At 41.3% G+C, this 19,904-nt stretch overlaps 2 protein-coding genes across 2 annotated transcripts; both read right to left on the bottom strand.

The window, feature by feature from the left end:
• Positions 1 to 576: 576 nt before the first annotated feature.
• Positions 577 to 7,883, bottom strand: si:ch211-218o21.4 (actin-associated protein FAM107A). Its single transcript, XM_042003049.1, has 5 exons — positions 7,759 to 7,883; positions 5,637 to 5,682; positions 5,415 to 5,517; positions 2,163 to 2,304; positions 577 to 1,760 (listed from the first exon to the last, which is right to left on the bottom strand). The coding sequence occupies exons 2-5, from the start codon at positions 5,671 to 5,673 to the stop codon at positions 1,632 to 1,634; spliced, it is 411 nt and encodes a 136-aa protein (XP_041858983.1). The 5' UTR covers positions 5,674 to 5,682; positions 7,759 to 7,883; the 3' UTR covers positions 577 to 1,631.
• Positions 7,884 to 7,941: 58 nt separating this feature from the next.
• efhd2 (EF-hand domain family, member D2) lies at positions 7,942 to 16,304 on the bottom strand. Its single transcript, XM_042003047.1, has 5 exons — positions 16,173 to 16,304; positions 15,772 to 16,072; positions 10,654 to 10,801; positions 10,443 to 10,577; positions 7,942 to 9,834 (listed from the first exon to the last, which is right to left on the bottom strand). The coding sequence occupies exons 2-5, from the start codon at positions 16,053 to 16,055 to the stop codon at positions 9,703 to 9,705; spliced, it is 699 nt and encodes a 232-aa protein (XP_041858981.1). The 5' UTR covers positions 16,056 to 16,072; positions 16,173 to 16,304; the 3' UTR covers positions 7,942 to 9,702.
• Positions 16,305 to 19,904: the final 3,600 nt, after the last annotated feature.

Here is a 19,904-nt window from a genome sequence, read left to right on the forward strand (position 1 = left end):
TCATTAATGATCACAAAACAATGTTCAGCAAAAATACAACCAGTGTTTGAGCTCCACAAGAAACTTCCTGATGAAGCAGAAACGTTTCCAGAAGTATGGAGAGAAGTTAGACTCAATAATCATCAGAGCTATATAAACAGGTTTGATAGGAACTTCAGTTTTTTTTTAATTAAATTATTTATTTTAACATAAAGACAAATTGAAAACAGGAAAAGAAAACTAAAGGAATATACAAAAATAGAGTCTTTGTCCAAAGGGAGTGGGAAGAAACCAGCGCTTATTCCTCATAGGTTTTTCATCATATGCTTATATAATATGCACTCAGGAGATCTATGGATCAATAATAGTAGCAATAATTACAATGCTAATGTATTGTGGCCATATGTGGTGCAGGAAGGTACCCATCACTGTTATGCATTTCCAACATGTTTTTCTGCGGAGCGAGGACATTTAAAGAATTCATGTTGAAGGTTTTAAAGGCCCCAGACTCATATTTTTAACCTGGCCTTTTAATTTAATGCGTTTTTAATTAAATTAATTAGTCATTTACTCTTCTTGTTTAATTTTATTCTCAAGTATTTTAGTATTTCTATTATTTTTATCTGTTTTACTTGTTTAATTATGTACTTATGATTATTTTAAACAAAATATTTGTTTAATCGTTTCCATTCTGGTTTAATTGTTTTATAATCTTTTACATATACCTTTATACAAGCGTCCTGTTTAAATGAAACTGGATCATGTAGCGCTAGCTTAGTCAGCACTAAGTAACGTAGATACGGAGGCTCTCTTTGAGCATCTTGATGAATTGAGTTGATGTGTAGTCCCTAAATACACTCACTAAAAAACTAAATATGACCTGGTTTCCCCACATTAGCTTAAAACTAATCTAGTACTAGCATATAACTAGATTAGGACTGCTACGTAGCTTCAAGCTAACATCAGCCTTACATTACATGAGTAATTGTACCTGTAAGGGGGAAAAAATCTCTTCTAGAAACACGTAACCATGTCAATTTTTTTAAGGGATGAATATTTAGGAAACTATTTTATAATTCACTTCAAACTGGTGTAGAGATACCGGTGATCCATGCAGGTCTCCTCCTCCAATGTCCTGTCAGTGACCTTAGATGGCACCTAGGGTGTCCAGTCAGATTTCATAGGTGGGCAACCCCTATCCTGGACACCCCTCTAGCTCCGCCCCATGTGTGTGTGAGGTTAAAAGTCTCAAAACTCCACACGAACTCAGTTGATCTGTGCACAAATGCAATCTGATCCTCAGGAGGTGCCTGAACACGCATTCAACTATTTGCACCAGAACTTTTTTTTAGCATGAAAATTATCACATTTGTGAGGTTGAAGGTAAAAAAAAAAAAAACTGTGTGTAAAATGTCCAAGTTCGTGTAGTTTGCGATATGTGCGTGTGTGAAGTTATTTTATGTATTGATATTTGTGTGTGGATTCGAACACACATTTGCAAAAATCCAAAGTTACTTGCAAAATGGTTTATAGATTTGTAGACATTATTGAGTCTAATTTCTCTCCATACATAAGCATCTGTTACTCACTGTTTTCCTTTAAAAAGGTGTGCATGAAGTGTTTATTTTCCAGTATTTTACACATTGGCTGTACTAATCTACAGCAGAGTTTGCAGCCTTGTCCGGGACGACTGAGTGGATCTTTCTCAGGTTCTGTCGGACTCTGAAGAACTCCAGCAGCTGGGCTTCTCCTCGTGTCTCCTCATCTTGCTCCTTCTTCATCTACAACCAAACAAACGCTCAGTAATGCTTGTAGAGATGGTGAGAATTTTTTTTTTTAATATTATCACAATTTAGATGTTTACTGCCCGTAAACATCTAATCATCACCAAAAGGATGTTGTTTTTTTTATTACAAACAGTTCTTTATTGCCCCAAATGGCAACCAGATCAACTTTTCTCCAGTTTGCAGTGTGTTTGCTGTTAAGTATAACTAAAAAAGTGATGATTTCTCTCTAAGATGTTTTGAAGGTGGTCAGATCTCAGACTTTGTTTCTCTAGACAAGGGAAGTATTACACTGTCCTGCACTGGACAAATAAGCCACAACATTAAAACCACAAGTTTAACAGAGTCCTGCTCATGCTGACCAGTCATGCCAAAATGATAGAAAAAACTCTTTATTACCTCAAGTTGTTTCTGCTGTCGTCTGAGCAGCATGTCCTGCAAAGGAGTCCTGCTCGGCCCCTCCTCGTGCTGACTGCTCTGCACCCTTTTCCTCCTCTCCAGCACCTGCTGAAGTTCGGACCTGCTACTCAGCACCAGGCCCCTTCACCAACAGAAGAGGAAGAGCTGGAATTAGTAAAGATGAACAAGTCAAGCCCACATCCATCCTTTAACGAGGTGTTGAGCCACCACATGTTGACAGAACAGCACTATCCAACCTTAGCATCACAATCACCACTTAGTGGCCGATAAGAACCCCCATCACCGCTATCATGCAGGAACAGCAGCCCACTGGTTTAACTCCCGACATGTTAGTCCTCTCAACCCCCTGGTCCAGTGTGTTTGGAACAGCCTGTCTACACTGGATATCACAGCTTGTCAGGCCCTTAGCTCGATGGTCAGACAGGAGATTAGATGTGGGAAAAGAGATCATTTCAGGGTTGTCACAGTCAAGGGTTGTTTGTCTCATTGAACATCAGTCGGATAAGAAAAGAAGACAACTTTGTATCCTAAGCATTTAACCCTTACAGTAGCATGACATTGACTTTCTGAACTGAACTCTGTATTTCTGACAGGAACATTTATTATATACGTACTTTCCCACTGAATCAAATGGTGAAATGTGTCCAAACTTTAAACATATGTCAATCATCAGTACCGGCATAATTTATAAAACACACTTTAGAAAGAATGTAGTATTCTTTACATTTAAAAGAACAGATTATGTTTCATTTAACTGACTGATTAAGCTCAGGAATAAAATGATAATTGTAATGATTTAGTGGCTCATTTCGAGGGTGAGAAAGTGATTGTGTTAAATCAACTGTCACAGCGTCTCATGTACTAATTTGGACTTGATATGCTTTGGGAATTGACCATAATTTAATTAGGAAAGAGCTGTTGAAACCCCATTCATAAACATTCGTACTACAGATATTATATAATGACTACATTTTTCTAAATGAGCTGCCTTCTCTGACATAATGGATGAAACTAGTAGAAACTGTAATCTCAGGGTAGATTGAAGCAGTGAATGGTAACCGTCAGGTCAGATTAGGAAGCAACAAACGAAGAAAAATAAAGACACGTTGCTTTCACTGAGTGCGGCGACCAGCCAATAGTAGAGCTCAGTCCTGGAGTCAGCCCTCCGCTTACACAGATCACTTTACATTGGTTCATGCTGCCAGTGGACCAGAGGGCATGGAGAGAGGGTGTTTCATTGCAGGGAACTCACTCATGTATTGTTGATGAGAACTATATTACAGAAGAATGAGGGAGGAGGAGGCAATAGCTGCAGTTTGATGAGCGACTCAGGAAACAGTGGCTTGTGAAAGGATTCACTCTCCTTTGTCCCCACCAGAACATTTTATTTGAATAGAATTAAACAGAATCTTCGTTGAATTGGGGTCATCTTTGCAGGATGCTGAGGGTTATCGTCCTGCTGGTAGATGAACGTCCACACCAGCCTCAGAAACAGGTCCCCTCATCAATTTCCCTGCATATAGCTCCATCCATCATTCCCTCTGTTCTGACCAGTTTCCCTGCTGATGAAAAACCGCCCCACAGCATGATGCTGCCACCACCATGCTTCACTGTGGGGATGCAGTTCTTGGAGGGATGAGAAGTGTTGGGTTTGCATCTAATATGGCGTTTTTATGATCCAAAAGTTAAACTTTAGTCTCATATAAGCAGTGGATCTTCTTCCACATGTTTGGTGGTGAGCTTTTCTATAAACACTGCCGTTTTCTGGACATTCTTCCATAAAGTCCAGCTCTGTAGGTTGCCCTGCTTATCAAGGTCATGTAGACAGAACCATCAGTCTGCTGGACAGCTTTCAGATCCTTGAGAGTTACCTTTGGTCTCATTGTTGGCTCTCTGACAAATGTCTTCCTCCTCAATGGTGCATTTTCAGTTTTTGATATTTATATATTTTCAGTTATCCCAACACGGATCTGTATTTCTCCAGAACTTCGTTCAGATAAAGGAGAGCTACTTGGCCTTCAGGGTGTTTCAGACTCTGGGGCCTTTCATGCGTATATGTACTTGAATCATGTGACTCTTAAGCCTGGTCCGGAGAATATCCAACTCAAACGTCCAACTTATTTTGGGACCCGTCCTTTGAGACCTCAGTCTTATTGATCCGACCTTAAAGGCTGGAGCTTGACATACTGCAATCTGTTGATTGGTGGAAAGAATCATCACTTCCTGTGTGGCTCAACAGAGCAAAGATCCAAGTTTAAATATACGGAGCATTTATTGTTTTTAAAAGCCACATAAGAAGAAAAAAGAAGACAAACTCTTGGATGTCCACCATTCTCCTCCTTTGGTTCTGGGTTGCACTCTTGGTCATTATTTAAGGAACGGGTCACTATTGTGTGGCTGATGCATCTATCGCCACCTGGTGACATGCTGCCTACCAGGTTAGGGTAGGGTTGGCTATAGAGACACAAACAAGATCAGGGTTTATCGTACCAAACTGCACCAAACTTCATCATCCCTGGCCGGGCTCCCTGGCTTTACACTGGTGCTCTTTGGTCTGCTTTAAACGAACCCTGATCCACTTCCACAGATAGTCCGGTTCATTTGGTGCAGTGTGAATGCTCATTCGTACTCTGGTGTGGACCAAAGAAGCAAACTCTAATCCACTTGAAAACCAGATGTCTCATTTAATTTGCAAGTACATCCTGGTGCGGTTCACTTGCAGTGTGAAAGCAGACAAAGTGTCCAGTGAACTGAAGACAGAAAGTGATGTAGATGAACATGACAGATATCTGGCTCCTCTCCTGCTGCTCATACTGGACACATTCTGGTGAAAATCAGGTCTGAACACTGAAGTAAAACCAGGAACCAGACTGAATAAACTTAATGTTGCTCCACTGTGGTGAAAAAGTGATTTTTTGGTCCTGGCCGATCAATGAGCTGGATTTTCTTCATCTGTCTTCTTGGTCAGTGATTGTTTTGGGGAATATCCCCCCTAGTGAGCAGGTGCTGTAATTGCATGACGTAGTCCAGTTAGTTTGGTCCACTTCGGTAAAGTTCAGTGTGGAAGCAAACCAAGCCAAAAGATAGGTGCACCATTATAAACAGTATAAAACAGCTTGATTGCTCTTATTTCGTGCTCTAACTTTTAGAAAGAGGAAATATTTGTAGTAAAGTCTTAGAATGCACTCGTTCATATTTCAGGAGGATCTTTTGTGTTTGTAAAGTACGCACTTTTTGTGAGCCAGTAGCAGTTCTTTGTGAAGCTCGTTGTGAGTCCTGGAGGCCCGAATGGGGTTTAAGTCACCTACAGATGTTTCAGCTTTGACTCCATTATCTGTCAGGAAAAACGACCAAAAACAAACACGTCAAACAGACTGAATCTTATGAAAGGAAAGCCTGAATGAAGGAGACGTGGCTGGAATAAAAGACTCATCAAAGGATGAACGGAGGTACCTGGTGACCTAGAGTGAAGCCCCAGCTCCGGCTGCATGGTGGGTGGCTGGAAGAGGGGAAGTAAGGGCACGATGAGTCAAACTGATTTCAGGGGAATAGTGATTTCAGAGAGCAGAGCAGACACAGATACAGCAGTGTGGAAACAGATAGCTAGATCTGCATAATTGATGCCATCAGTGTGTGGGAGTGTACACAAAAGACTTGAGGTGCAGTTGAGCAACAATAAACAGAAGCTGTCAAAACTGCCCAAAAAAGTCTAAAATGCCTCCTTTCATCATGCATAAAGCATGAGGAAGGGTTATGTACATTTAGATGTATATATGGTGGTGATTTGTGGGTCCAAACTCCTTTAAATATCTGTGAGAAAGCAGCTAATTCAGGAAATTGAGCTTAAGACTGATAACAGCCAAATAAAGCCCATCTAAGACGCTACAGGACGGCTCAGGTTTAGGCAGAATTTCTCCTCAAAGCAAACATCATCTACTTCTAAGTCCTACTCTTCGAGAATAATCTGGATTTATGGTGGCCACTTTCTTAAAAGCTGTGTAGATGCATACGTGGTCATATAATTGAGTTTATCGATGTGTGAATGCGCAAAATTACATGATGTAGCTGTGTGTGTGGTAAATATAAATTTATATGCATGCCCAACAAATCTAACTTCATGATGATTGGATGAGAAGTAAATGAACCACATGATGCATCTCAAGATCACAAAGCTCGTTTTCACGCAACAAGTTCGTTTGTCTCGTTATCTGGAGAAATCGGCCTTTTGTTTTCTCAAGATATCCGCCTGCTGTGACTTGTCATGAGAAAGAAATTTGTTTCCTCTTGAGGTTACAAAAGGTTGAGGTTGCATTCAGGAAGTTTGTGTCAATTTCTTTAGAATCTGAAAGAAAACCATTTTTTTCTAATTTGAAATTGTTTCAGCAATAACAAACTAGGACAACAGCTGCATCGTAGCTGCTAGGCTAACTCTGCGCATAATTATGTTTTATATTTTTAAATCCCTTTAAAATAAATAAAGTAGAAAATATGAACACTTCAATGTTTAAATGGACTTGAACTTACTTATATAGCGCATTTCTAGCCCTCTCAAACCATGACACACATTTACACACTGATACATCTGAGGCAGCGTGGGGGGTCAGTGTCTTGACCAAGGACACTTCAGCATCTAGTCTGGGGAAGACAGGGATCAATCCACCAACCTTCTGGTTAGTAAATGACCGTTCTTCCTCCTGAGCCACAACCTCCAATTTAACCCTTTCAAGCCCAAACCAAGTGAAAATCGTTTATCACGTGTGATGTCAAAATGATTGTAGTGCAAAAGGTGTCCACCAGGGGGCAGAAGACTGGTATCAGATTGTGTTCAACGGGGTTCTGAGCAAAGCTTTACCATAAAGTGATGCAAAAGGTCTCAAAAACTGTTTCAGATACAGCAGTAAAGGGTTAAACCATTGTGGTCCACACCATAAAAACAATGAACTAAATCTTAAATGATTATTATTTCTACTAATATTAGACTTAGAAACCGGTAATAAACCAAGGAAAATTAAGAAACGTTCTACCTCTTAATTTAAAGCTCAAACCTATAGTTTGCATGACTTTGAACCGTTTGCTATATTTGGTTTTATTTAATTTGAAAAGGAGAATTACTTTCAAACTCAATAACATGGAGAAATATCCAATATTATAAGGACTGATGTTGTATTACAACCCATTAAATGCAAAATCTAAAGCTACAAACATCACATAGAATCTGTGCATCTTTGATCATTCTCCAGTCGGCTGAAATCCTTCCCCTCATTTAGTTCTTTGTACTGAATTTATACATGAACCAGGCTTTTCCTACCTGTGTTGTGCTGGTCCTTCATGAGAGGCAGTCTGAAAACATTAGCCATCGCTTGGAGCAGAAAGACAGTGATACTACTGAGTCGTGTCATTTGAGAGCCCTGAAAGTGGCCCTTAGTGTACACGGTTCAGATGGACACAAGAGGACGATTTAACCCTTTAAACCCCAACCCAACTAAAAATGGGGAGAAAATTACATTTTTAATCTCAAGTCTTTATTTAGCCCTTTAACAAAATGTAAAAAATATATATTTTTTTGTAAATTTACCGTTTATTACTGTGATGTCAAAATGATTGTAGTGCAAAAGATGTCCACCAGGGGGCAGAAGACTGAGCTCAGATTGTCATGAAGGGATGCAAAAGGTCTCAGAATCATCACTATCAGCAACTTTCCAAACATGAAATCTGTGATTAGAAATTAGATTCAGAATTAAATAAAAACTTGTAATGATTCATGATTTTCAATCATAATTTTATTAATCAAACATTTGACTCAACGTGTTTGCATACATGGACAGAGCATTTCAGTAGAGTAAGAGCTTAAATGATATCAGACACATTTTAAAGTGGCTTCTAACAAACATTTAACAAGAAAACTGTCCTGAGTAGAATCTGGTTTCATAAAAAAAAACTTTTATCAGATTTTTGCGAAGATGACGACCCTGAAAAGCATGAAGAGAGAGAACCAAGAGTTTATTGTGTACGACGGGCGATCAATGGACCTGAAGGTGTCGATGTAAATGGAAAATATCCCTAAAACATTAATGCAATAAACATCTGTAAGATGCACAGCAGAAACCCTTTAGGAATAACTGTGATTGATGTTTGATTGTCTCGTATTGATCGCTGGATCCTGAATCTGACAAACATCGCATGGTAACCCAGCGACCGCAGACATCGTATCATGATCAGACTTGTATTTAAAGCCCTTTTATGTACATCTCTAACTGCTTTTAAAACATGACGCTGTGTTTGTCTTATGATGGAACATAAAAATAAACCAACTGCAGGATGTTTATAGCACAGGATCAATAACGGAAACACTCTACAGCAAAGTCTTTCACTTTCACAGAATTTATAGTTCAGCTGATCGCAATCGCACATCTGGACAGCAGAATGTTAAAAACAAAACTAATGTAGTAGTTTCCTCACAGTGCAACGCCACGTCCATTAAAATATGTTAGCTTTTATTTTTCCTCATATACAAACAAGCAGTTTTAATAGATTTGTTGTTCCCTTATTAAAAAAACGTAGGAAATAAGTGGTTGCTCCCTTTTAAAAACATTACCGCCTCTGCTCTACGTTCCAGAGCTGCAGATGGATGTTATGACCGTTCTGGTCGCCGTCTGAAGGCCTGCAGTAGGACTACCGAGACACACTCAACCCTCGCTGGTCAGGGTTCGGTCTCGTCCAAGGACACTTTGAAATGCAGATTAGGAGAGGATCAAAGCTGACCCATCGTCCTCACATCATTTCATCAACAAACTGAACCTCATCCTATCTGTAATGTTTATGCCTTTTTTTTTGTAAAAGATTAGTATTTTTTTTAAAAAGTGAGCATATTAATTCATCTGATTGTCCATCTATCACCAGGATTAACAACTAATTTCTAACGATTGACTTGATTACTTCTGGATTAAAAAACACTCCAATAACCAAGTAGGTGCAAATTGTGCAAATCTCTTGGCTAAAAGATGAAGCTGTACCTGACTGAAGTAAAACACCAGCTCCAACGTGAGCTGGATCTCAGGACCTCCATAAATACTACAGTTAGTTATTCAAGGCTGGTTCGATCAGTCTGTAAAGAAGAAGAGTTACTCCTCTTCTTCTGGCATTAACACAGTGATAAACATTAAAGGAAGAACCGTGGAGCAAACTAAATAATACTGATTTGATCCTGAAGCTTGAAATTTGCATGAATCATTCGTATGAAGGAGAAAAGGTGAAGCAGTGGAAGATTAACGTATGAATCAGGTGTGTAAGGGATTGTTGGCACGTCTGGCTCCGCGTTGACGTCCTGGAGGCTAACGCTAGCAGCTAGCTACACGGTCTGAAGGCTGAACAGGGACTAAGTGAAGACGTCTTCTGCTCTACCAACGCAGCATGACTGACGATTTGGACCTAAATGTGTCAGACTTGGAGCGAATCTGGAGCGAACCGGGTCAGAACACGGACAGCATTCGTAGAGCACGGGGAGCGAAGACAGAGGAGGCTACTTGAAGGCCGACTGCAGCTCTTTGAAAGCTGCTCGTCTTTGTTTCTGCTCCTCGGCCTGCTTCTTCTTGGCCTCCTGCTCCTGACGGATCTCCGCCTCAAACCGGTTGGACTCGCTGATGGCCTGGACCTGTCCAACAGGAAGCACAGCTGTTAGGTGAGGACACATCAGTCGGAGCTGATTCCAGCCAGCCTGTCTGCACTGCTGGAAAGAAAAATCTGGATTTACCTGCTTTACTAAGGGACAGTTTTACTCTCTAAAGGGATTTCTACACTGATTCAGTGAGTGAAATTACGGATCAAACATCAAGACAACTGTCATTTATTTTATCTGTGGTCCTGTGTAACTATGATAAAATCAGGCTTTACTACTTTGGTTTTTAGAACAGAAATCTTGTCTTTGAGAAGCTTTTAAATGCTGCTTTAATTGGAACTGGGCTCGTTTCTATAATCATATTGATTGTAGTAATAACGGCAAACGCCGGTTTAAAAAGGTTAAACAACGGTGGGAACGTGGTGCAGCTGGAAAGCGGTTGAGGGGGGACCTTTTTCATTGCTGCACCACTAAACCTGCAGCACATCAGCTGTTATTGGAGATGTGGTTGGCCGACTGGATATTTGTGTTAAGAAGAAGGTGGAGCTGAAGAGGACATTGAGTGAGTCTCCATCTCTTAAGACAGTAAAGTTGGTTTCTTGACTTTTATCCAACATAAACTGAAAAGTTTGGGATCAACTTACTTTAGCTTCAAAGAAGGTCTTTGCTCCTTTGACTCCTTCTGTGGAGACATCTATTTCAGAGAGCCGAGCCAGGACACAGAGTCCACTGTCCTCCGCCAGATCTCCAGCTGCCGCCTTCCTGAAGATCAGCAGGAACTGTGGAGGACAGGAAAACCTGACACCTGGACTCAGAGAGGAACACGTCCTGTCACCCATTCCAGCAAGTTCTCACCTCTCTGAAGCTCAGCTTGTTGTCCAAGTCCTCGTCCACCTCCTTGATCATGTTTTTCAAGCCGACATGGGTCTGAGGAGCTCCGAGCTTCTCCATCATCAGTTTCAGCTCCATCAGGTCGATGTAGTTGTCTTTACCAGTGTCGTACCTTAAAAACACCACAGAGAAACGGTTTGGAATGAAAAGATAATCACCCAACACAAAACCAGATTCCAGGCCTCAAACTGCTGCTTTGCTCCTGGATGCATCATCATGTAGGCTGAAGGCGAAGGACACGTCTGGAGTTTACGCTACAACATGAGACGTGTTCAGCACTTAAAGCAGCCAGGCGCACTTCCTGTATGACTCCCTGTAGTCCACCAATGTTTGAAGCATCCAATCAAATTAATTTATAAAGCACTTTTCATGCACAAAGCAGCACTGTGTTACATCATAAATGCAATTTAAAAACACACACCTGGTTAAAGTTTCTCACACACAAAATAAAAAATAAAATAAGGAAATTCAGGTGTCGCTCTGAGGTTCTCTGGCAGGACGATCCTCAGACGTGATGATGAAACAAACCGTCCCGTCCCGAGCTGAACCCCGTGTAGGAAATGAGGCTAAAGCCGCGTTTCCATCAGGGTGTGCAGGTCTGTACGGCAACCGTACCACAGTGTGATGTCATAGCACTGCGACTTTTTCCTTTAATCATAAAGAAGAAGGTGACCCAGAACCAACGGGGGAAAATGGTGCACATCCAGCAGATGGTCTTCTTCCTTCCTGTCATGTGATGTTTACACAATAAATCCATAACGCAGCTGTTCCTGCTTTGGTCTTATTGCTGAGTCACACAGGAAGTGACGATTCTTTCAACCAATCAACGGATGGCAGTGTCAGGCTCCACCTAACCGAATTCTGACACCGATCCCAGTGGAAACGGAAAAAGCTCCGTCCCGTCTGGTGGAAACGGAGCTCCAGTGACGGTCACTGATCATAGATCAGGATAGTTTGTTAGGTCGAGGCATTTTTCTATTAGAAAGATGATTAATCTCTGACTCTGGGGCATTAAATGTAGAATAAAGGGAGATTATGTCCCTGCTGGGACATTCAGAGAAGAAAACGCCACATAAACTTCCAGTTAAATGGAAGCTCGGACGTTGACGGTGTGGACATCAGTGAAAATCTGGAAACGTCTTTCAGCAACAAGCTAATGCATAAAAACCACTTCAGACTTCATATTCTAACTGTTCCAAGATAAAAACACAACAGTCCGGCTGCAACAGGATGAGGGCTGAAGAAACAACAGCAAGGCTTTGTTAAAGCTCATCAGGGGCCTGAGTGGATGCACGGCAGCATTGGTGCTGAGCTTCACAGCTGGTCGCGTCCACCATCACAGACAAGCAAGTTCAGAAATCTCATGCATTGTAGAAATGTTTGCAGCTGCTCCGACATGTTCCAGGTTTAGAGGAGACAGCTTTCAGCTAAGCACACAACATGCTACTGCTCAAGATTTTTACCATGTAAGTCAGAGGAATGTGGAGAACCTGCCAACAGAGAGAAACCTATCAATACCTGCATCTGACTGAGCTAAACAGGCAACACACTTCACACTGAAAGAAAAAACACAAATACAACCTACATGCAGCTGCACACACAGGCTCAGCCCACAAAGCACAGGTACCTTTACATCCGGTAAACTGGGGGTGGAAACAGGAAACAAAGAAAAAGGTCTCCATCATAAAAATGTGTAAATACATTTCACACAAATACTATTTAAAATATCCGAAAATTTATCTCTGTACCAGAGGAGGTATTTAGTGTTTTAAGGTATTTTTATTTTAAGATAAAGAGGAAATTACAACTAAATTTTACTGGTGATAATCATTGTTGTTAAAAGATTAGAATAGTACAAGTAAAAAGTACTATTAAAGCCTGATAGAAGCTAGAAGAGTAACAACACAGTATTAAAGTGTACAGTATGAGACGTGTACTAATAAAGGCTATTATCTACCTGCTATCCTCACTAAACCAACTCCAGCTCAGCTGCTTTGTGGCGCCACCGTGCATCAGAAACGTCTTCTTGGCTTTATTCCAGCCATAGAGGAGCATTATTTTTCTTCTTTTCACACACACATAGAACTTTCTGCTCACTGGTTGATCTTTGGCTGCTCCTGATTGGACGTTACCGTCAATCTAAGCTCTCTGATTGGTGGAAAGTCTGACAGGAAGTGGCTTCATCATCATGTCCAGGTCTAAATAGAGGTCTCTTAGCAACATAGTAGTGATGGTGATGTTTTTATGGTGAAATGTGATAAATAATGCTGTTATCATGGATCATTGTGGATTTACCAGATAGAGTCTCTGAATAAAACTACATTTAGTGGCTGGATTGTAAACCTCCTGGACGGATAGAAATGCTGGAAAACTTCCATAGATCATCTAAAGGGTAGCTATCCATCACATTTACCCCACAGAGCTACACACCACCGCTCCTGAGACACTGCTGATGAATGCAACGGCGCTCGCGGGCGTCGGAGGTCTGACGGAGTCTTCAGGGTTAAAAAATAAAACAGGTTTCGTTGCAGTCTCTACTTCCCTCCAGGCAGCTTCTTTTTCCAGGTAAAACTTAACATAATTCAGCAAGACAACGTGAACCTGAACGCGGTTTCTATTATTTGTTATGGAGTGGTGGCAGTTATTGCTGTAAATAGGGGTTTAATTATTAGATATTAACCATCTATTAAATTAGCAAAGTCCTGAAAATCCTGAAGAGTCTGAGACTATTTTGGTTGGATGAATTCCTTTGATTTGATTCACATAAAACACTAACATGATCTGATCTTTTTTTCCACTTTAACCTATTTTATTAACATTTTGAGTCCAAAAAATAGAAAAAAATAATCAAATCTGAATTTAAAAAAATATTTTATTACAACCAAACCCCCCCAAACATGATTTTTTTCTTTTATTTATGACATACATATACTGCAACAACCTCAGCGCCGGCCCGTCCGTTTTATGGGATAAATACTTTTCTATTATCAGATTCAAACCATCATCTGATTTTTCATGGTTTATCAAACAAAAACAGATTTGTAGCAAACAAACAAACAAACAAAAAACGGTCATATGACAAAAAAGTACAGATTTAACAGGTCCAACCTCCTGGACCTGCACTGAGGACAGAAAGACACAGAGCTCCACCTACTGGTGAGTCTTGGTAGGAACAGTTTTTGGTGTTGGGTCGCTATCTGGCTGGTCTCAGTCTGCACATCTCTGTGTAACAGTGTGAACAAGCAGAATCAAGCAGCATGACTAACAATTCTCCCAGCTGCAACTCGCTTTACACCAAGTCAGCTCTCCACCCACTTCGCTGCTGAACGACAGCATATTGATCATTTAAGGACCAAAGATCAGTTCTGGCTCAGTTACATCTACGCCCTGAAGCAGTGCTTCTCCACCTTTTTACTCGTGGACCCCTTCATGCAACTACCAAAAAAGCATGTCTGGGGCAGAACGAGTCAGAGGCAGAGCGTGTCAGGTGCGTAGCGTGTCAGGTGCGTAGCGTGTTCGTAGCATGTCAGGTGCGTAGCGTGTTCGTAGCATGTCAGGTGCGTAGCGTGTTCGTAGCATGTCAGGTGCGTAGCGTGTCAGGTGAGGAGCGTGTCAGGTGAGGAGCGTGTCAGGTGAGGAGCGTGTCAGGTGCGTGGCATGTCAGGTGCGTAAGCGTGTGTGTAGCGTGTCAGGTGCGTAAGCGTGTGCGTAGCGTGTCAGGTGAGGAGCATGTCAGGTGCGTAGCATATGAGTAGCGTGTCAGGTGCTAGCGTGTCAGGTGCGTGGCATGTCAGGTGCATAAGCGTGTGCGTAGCGTGTCAGGTGAGGAGCGTGTGCGTAGCGTGTCAGGTGCGTAGCGTGTCAGGTGCGTAGCGTGTCAGGTGAGGAGCGTGTCAGGTGAGGAGCGTGTGCGTAGCGTGTCAGGTGAGGAGCGTGTCAGGTGCGTAGCGTATGAGTAGCATGTCAGGTGCTAGCCTGTCAGGTGCGTGGCATGTCAGGTGCGTAAGCGTGTGCGTAGCGTGTCAGGTGCGTAAGCGTGTGCGTAGCGCTTGCGAGTGCAGTCCGCCTGGATGGGTCCGCGAGATAACGAAATCACAGAAGTGGAGAATCTTGTGATTCTCCACTTCCAGGATAAACGTCTCATCGTCCATGATGAAAAAATATCCAGCTGGATGCTTCTAATCAAGATCAGATTAATGTTGTTAAGCTTGTAGAAAAATGTTTTCACTTGAAATTACTCCAAGTCATAAGAAATAAATGCAACAGATTTTATTTTCACTTTGTTTTTGTTTGTTTTTTTATTTAATTATTATATATTATATATTATTATTTAAATTAACCAGTCCGGCCCTCAACTTGTTCCAAGTTTTTCACTTTGGCTATGCTAGGCCATCCAATGACAGTAACATTATAGTCTGTAATAAATATAATGAAATTATAAATTTCATAGACCTCTTAAAAAAATAACAGGTATCAGATTGGTGCTCGGTATCGGCAGATATCTGGACCTCAGGTATCTGTATCGGTATCAGAGAGAAAAACACCTCTAATTTTAGTTTGTTTTAGATTTCTGAAAAGAAAGATTATTTCTGATTCTGATTTAAATATTAAATGAACAGAAGATACACGGACCAGACGAGTTTAAAATGTAAAACTTTGAAGAGTTGGACTTTCCATGCAAAATGTTTATTTAGGAAAAAGAAGCATGAACAGAAGTTTTTCTGTTTGAAGGAGCAGGAAGCTGGAGAACAGCAACAAACGAGAAAAACTAAATGTTTCTCACATCATCTCCTTTGTGGCTTTGCTGAGTTGGATTTAACATAAATTAATTAAGAAACGAGTCTCTGCTCACCTCAAACATAATAAGAAGCTAAGAGGCGTTCAGGGACCACCCCGGACCCTCTGCTGGTTTTTCTTTTCCTCTTTCTCTCCTTATTTGGTTTAAAGCCAAGAAATGAAAGGAACCACTGTTCACTACTTCCGTAATCTCCTTCTTCTTTTTTTTTATTAAAGAAAAACCACCACATGACGGTTGTTGGTGTAAACCTGTAAAATACCAGTAACAGACAGCCTCATACTCACTCTTTGAACATCTTTTCCATGTCTTTGATCTGTTTTCTGGAAAACTCCTTAAACTCCGTGTAGGGGTTGAAGACTTTCATGCTGGGCTGGACGTGCTCGCCCTGCCCTTCGTTCAGCTCCCCTCGCCGCACCAGCAGAGCTCCCAGCTCCGGGTCAGCGTTGGCCACCGCCGGCTTCTCCTCAGAGTCGTCCGGCTGCTTCCGGTCCAAAGCGACCGGGTCCTCGGCTCCTTCCTCGATCTGTAGCCGACGGCTTAGCTTGGACGACAGCTCGTCTGTGGCCATTTTCAAATGGAGGGCGGCTAATAATCACAACGTAACGTCAGATAACCGTCCAACGTACGAACACACTTCAGTCAGGTTTGGTAAAAATAAATAAATAGATCCCACAGGTTCACCTACCTGTTGCTCTGTGTTAGTGTCCTGGGACCGGACGTTCACCTCTCATAAATCCTTCCGCCTCAGAGCCGCTGGCTGGTCAGCCTCCTCTTCTTCTTCTCTTCCTGCTCCAGCACCACACCTTTTAAAATGGCAGACATGACCGGGCGCAGGAAAATCTGCCCCATCAGAGACAACATTTAGGTTCTTATTCACCTGCTTCCAGGTCTGAATCTTTAGTAACAGAACCTGTACAGGTGTGTCGGCCCATGCTGACACATTAAATGACATTTATGGAAATATATTGTTATAAAAACAGCCACAGGGTAGATGAAGATCTAAATTTATAAGTTAACTCACCAAAGCTGATAAAAATATCTATGTTATAATGGTTTATTCTTTGTTGATATAATATTTATAATATATAATTTAATTACGATATATATATAAATTGTCCCCTCGCCCTCCGTGGGCGGTCTCTCATCCATCCAAGCTCGGGTCCTTTACCAGAGGCCTGGGAGCTTGAGGGTTCTGTGCAGTATCTTCGCTGTTTCTAGGACTGCACTAGTCTGGACCGAGATGCCTGAGGTTCATCCTGGGATCTGCTGTAGCCACTCTTCCAGTTTGGGGGTTACTGCCCCGAGTGCTCCGATGACCACGGGCACCACTGCTGCCTTCACTTTCCAGGACTTCTCAAGTTCTTCTTTCAGGCCTTGGTATTTCTCCAGTTTCTCATGTTCCTTTTTCCTGATGTTACAATCGCTTGGTATTGCGATGTCAACCACAACGGCTTTCCTCTGCTGTTTGTCCATCACCACAATGTCCGGCTGGTTTGCCATTACCATTTTGTCGGTCTGGATCTGTAAGTCCCACAGGATCTTAGCTCGGTTATTCTCTACCACCTTCAGAGGTATATATATATATATATATATAAAATGAAAAATCTTTAATACTCCCAGAAAGACATTAAATTACAAATTACCAGGTCAGGGCTGCTGGAGAGGTCATCAGTCCTTTGCAGGGTCAACACATGGTCACATTCACTTCTAGGGAGAATATAGGAGCACAAATTAACCTGCCATGCTGGTTTTTGGACTGTTAAAAGACGCCAGAGTATCCTGAGAGGACATGTACACTCCACACAGATTCCCCAGCCGAGGTTTCAACCAGGAACCTTCTTGCTGTGGGGTCACAGTGCTGTCCACCACTCCATTACACAGCTCTAATGGTATTTTTTATTACATTACAGTTGCAATTAAATCCATTTTACACATTAAAAAAACAAAAAAACACGGCCAACTGCTGCTGCAGCTTTTAGTCCCACATCAAATGAATGCAGCAGTTGCAGGTTTTTGAGCTCCAGCTCTTCATGGCTTTGAAAAGGTCACAACACCCAGATGCATTTTAAACAGCCTAAACGGTAAATGGACTCGTACTTATATAGCGCTTTTCCAGTCAGATTGACCACTCAAGGTGCTTTACACTACTTGTTACATTCACCCATTCTCTCTCACACACACACACACACACACACACACACACACACACACACACACACACACACACACACCCCGATAGGCCCAAGGACACTTCGGCATACAGTCAGTGGAAGCCTGGAATCGACCCACCTACCTTCCGGTTGAAAGACGACTGCTCTTCCTCCTGAGCTACAGCCGCCCCGTACAGCGGGGCCTAAAGGTGCAGGGCCAAGCAATAGTGGGCAAAATATCTGAGATCGTTTTCAAACTGCAACTGAAAATAGTTTGGATTGCTAACCCTGAATGATGCTACTGCACAAAGACAACCAGGAAGTAAGTGAATTAAGCTTGATCATGTTAGTGATTGATTGCAACTCAGAAGTAAGAAAACATTTGTCATGTGTTGATTGTTATCATGGAGCCTCTTAGATGCTCTACAGTGACTGCACCCTCCTCCTTCCTCTTTAAAAAGACTTTGTGGTTTATTTCAGGAAGCACTTGATGATAACATCTTTCTGATGTGGGAACTTTGTTACTGGACATTTGAAGACTCTCTGTCTCCCTCTGCTGTCGTAGCCAGGTTACAACACCTGAGTGGAGCTTCACTTCATCCCGTTTATCCCTCACCGGTGCATCACCATGTCTGTCTAGAAAGCTGAGAGTCTCTGTTGTTATCTGTGACCATTTTCTAGCAGGTTAAAATCTGTACTTATTGTATTTATAGCAGTTTAAAGAGCTAAAGAAAGGATGGAAACAGGAAACTGATACAGGTTGTAATGATCCTTTAAATGTGTTGCAGGACACTTGCAGAGATGCAACTGTCTGTGTGCTGTGTGCTTTTCCATCCTCAGGGTGGCAGCAAATAACGCCTGGTGAGTTTCTGCACGGTTAATTATAACTCTATCTATGACTCAGGGACACACACAACACAGAAACTGCTCAACTACAGAGTAAAACATCTCACTTTTAAACAGAAAAATATAAATAACCATTAAATAACTCTTTACAAGTTTCAAATGTGACTTTCCTAAATCCTTCTTCACCGTGTTGCTTTCCTCTTCTTCCTCAGGATTTTTTTAAAACTTTTCTTAAAAGAGTGAATTAGTTCATGTGAGACAGGCAGATCATCAAGCAAATTCTTGCGCTCCGTTCATGGCTAGCATTGATGTAACAGAGGGATGCTTGAGTGGCTTCCCTCGAGTCGCTGTGGGGAATGGCTTCAGGTTCCTGTGGAGGGTGGACTCCTCGGTTCAGCTGTAGATAGACGAGGGCGAAGCTTTGATTTTGATATTGGTAGAGGTGTAGAAATGTCCCACGGAGGACCCTGGAAGACATGTTTTGTTGCACTTATATGTAATATCATGTTATTGAGTAGAGAGGACATCTGAACAGGCAGAAGTTTATAATTAAAAATATTCTATTAAGGGATTAAGATTTTATTGTTTTAGTTTTTTTCTAAACTGAAACAGTGATGATTTTAATTAATGATTATTGTAATTATGTTGAGAACATCTGTGAGTTTATTTATTTCACATCAGTATTGTCCAGACAAGAAAGTAGTTTGCACTGCGGTGCAACCACCACCATCATCACAGAAATGTTCTTCAATCACACACAACAAGGAATCCACGTATGTTCCTCAACTTCATGAAACCTTGAAGGAAAACAAGTATTAAACAAAGTCGCTGCAAACACAGCAGCTCCGTTTACATGGAGCACTTTAAATCTGATCGGACGTCCAATCAGAATAAAAGTGTGTGATGTAAACATGTCAGCTGATCCCATCAGACTGATTTAAATCAGATGGATAAAATATTTGTCCATGTAAACGGAGCTACTGATCAACCACTGCTGCGAGGAACATCCTAACAGCCGGGACCATTTAGAAAAAGAAAATCTTAATGTGATCACCTTCACATTCTATAATAAAATTCATGATGCTAGAGGGAATGTTTGTTTTTACATTATTATCATTTTAATTCAAAAACATGTTAAAATTATTTAATGGTTTAGATTTGGACTTTTCAATAAAAACTATTCAAATGCAGCAGAGAACAAGTGGGCCTTAAACCTGGATTTAAATAAACTCAGTGTTTATTTAGAGCTTAGAGCTCAGACACCGGTCAGACAAAGTCAGTCTAATGGATCAACAGTTAATAAATAAATGTTATTCAGAGAAAATGTTTTTTTTTTTTTTTAAATATAACTTAACTTTAATGGTTACATTAAGTTCTCAGTGTGTTTAGTTTATATTTTAAAAATTAATTGTTGCTCCACA

This window comes from Melanotaenia boesemani, chromosome 13 (genome assembly GCF_017639745.1).
Source record: "Melanotaenia boesemani isolate fMelBoe1 chromosome 13, fMelBoe1.pri, whole genome shotgun sequence".
Taxonomy (NCBI): domain Eukaryota; kingdom Metazoa; phylum Chordata; class Actinopteri; order Atheriniformes; family Melanotaeniidae; genus Melanotaenia; species Melanotaenia boesemani.

What these genes read in the sequence shown, in the direction of transcription:
- si:ch211-218o21.4 (XM_042003049.1), bottom strand. Translation starts at nt 5,673, where the DNA reads ATGCAGCCGGAGCTGGGGCTTCACTCTAGGTCACCAG. An exon ending in GCTTCACTCTAGGTCACCAG is followed by an intron (nt 5,518 to 5,636) that starts GTACCTCCGTTC and finishes TTTTCCTGACAG; the next exon opens with ATAATGGAGTCAAAGCTGAA. An exon ending in GACAGCAGAAACAACTTGAG is followed by an intron (nt 1,761 to 2,162) that starts GTAATAAAGAGT and finishes GTTTGGTTGTAG; the next exon opens with ATGAAGAAGGAGCAAGATGA.
- efhd2 (XM_042003047.1), bottom strand. Translation starts at nt 16,055, where the DNA reads ATGGCCACAGACGAGCTGTCGTCCAAGCTAAGCCGTCGGCTACAGATC. An exon ending in ACAAGCTGAGCTTCAGAGAG is followed by an intron (nt 10,578 to 10,653) that starts GTGAGAACTTGC and finishes TGTCCTCCACAG; the next exon opens with TTCCTGCTGATCTTCAGGAA. An exon ending in AGACCTTCTTTGAAGCTAAA is followed by an intron (nt 9,835 to 10,442) that starts GTAAGTTGATCC and finishes CCTGTTGGACAG; the next exon opens with GTCCAGGCCATCAGCGAGTC.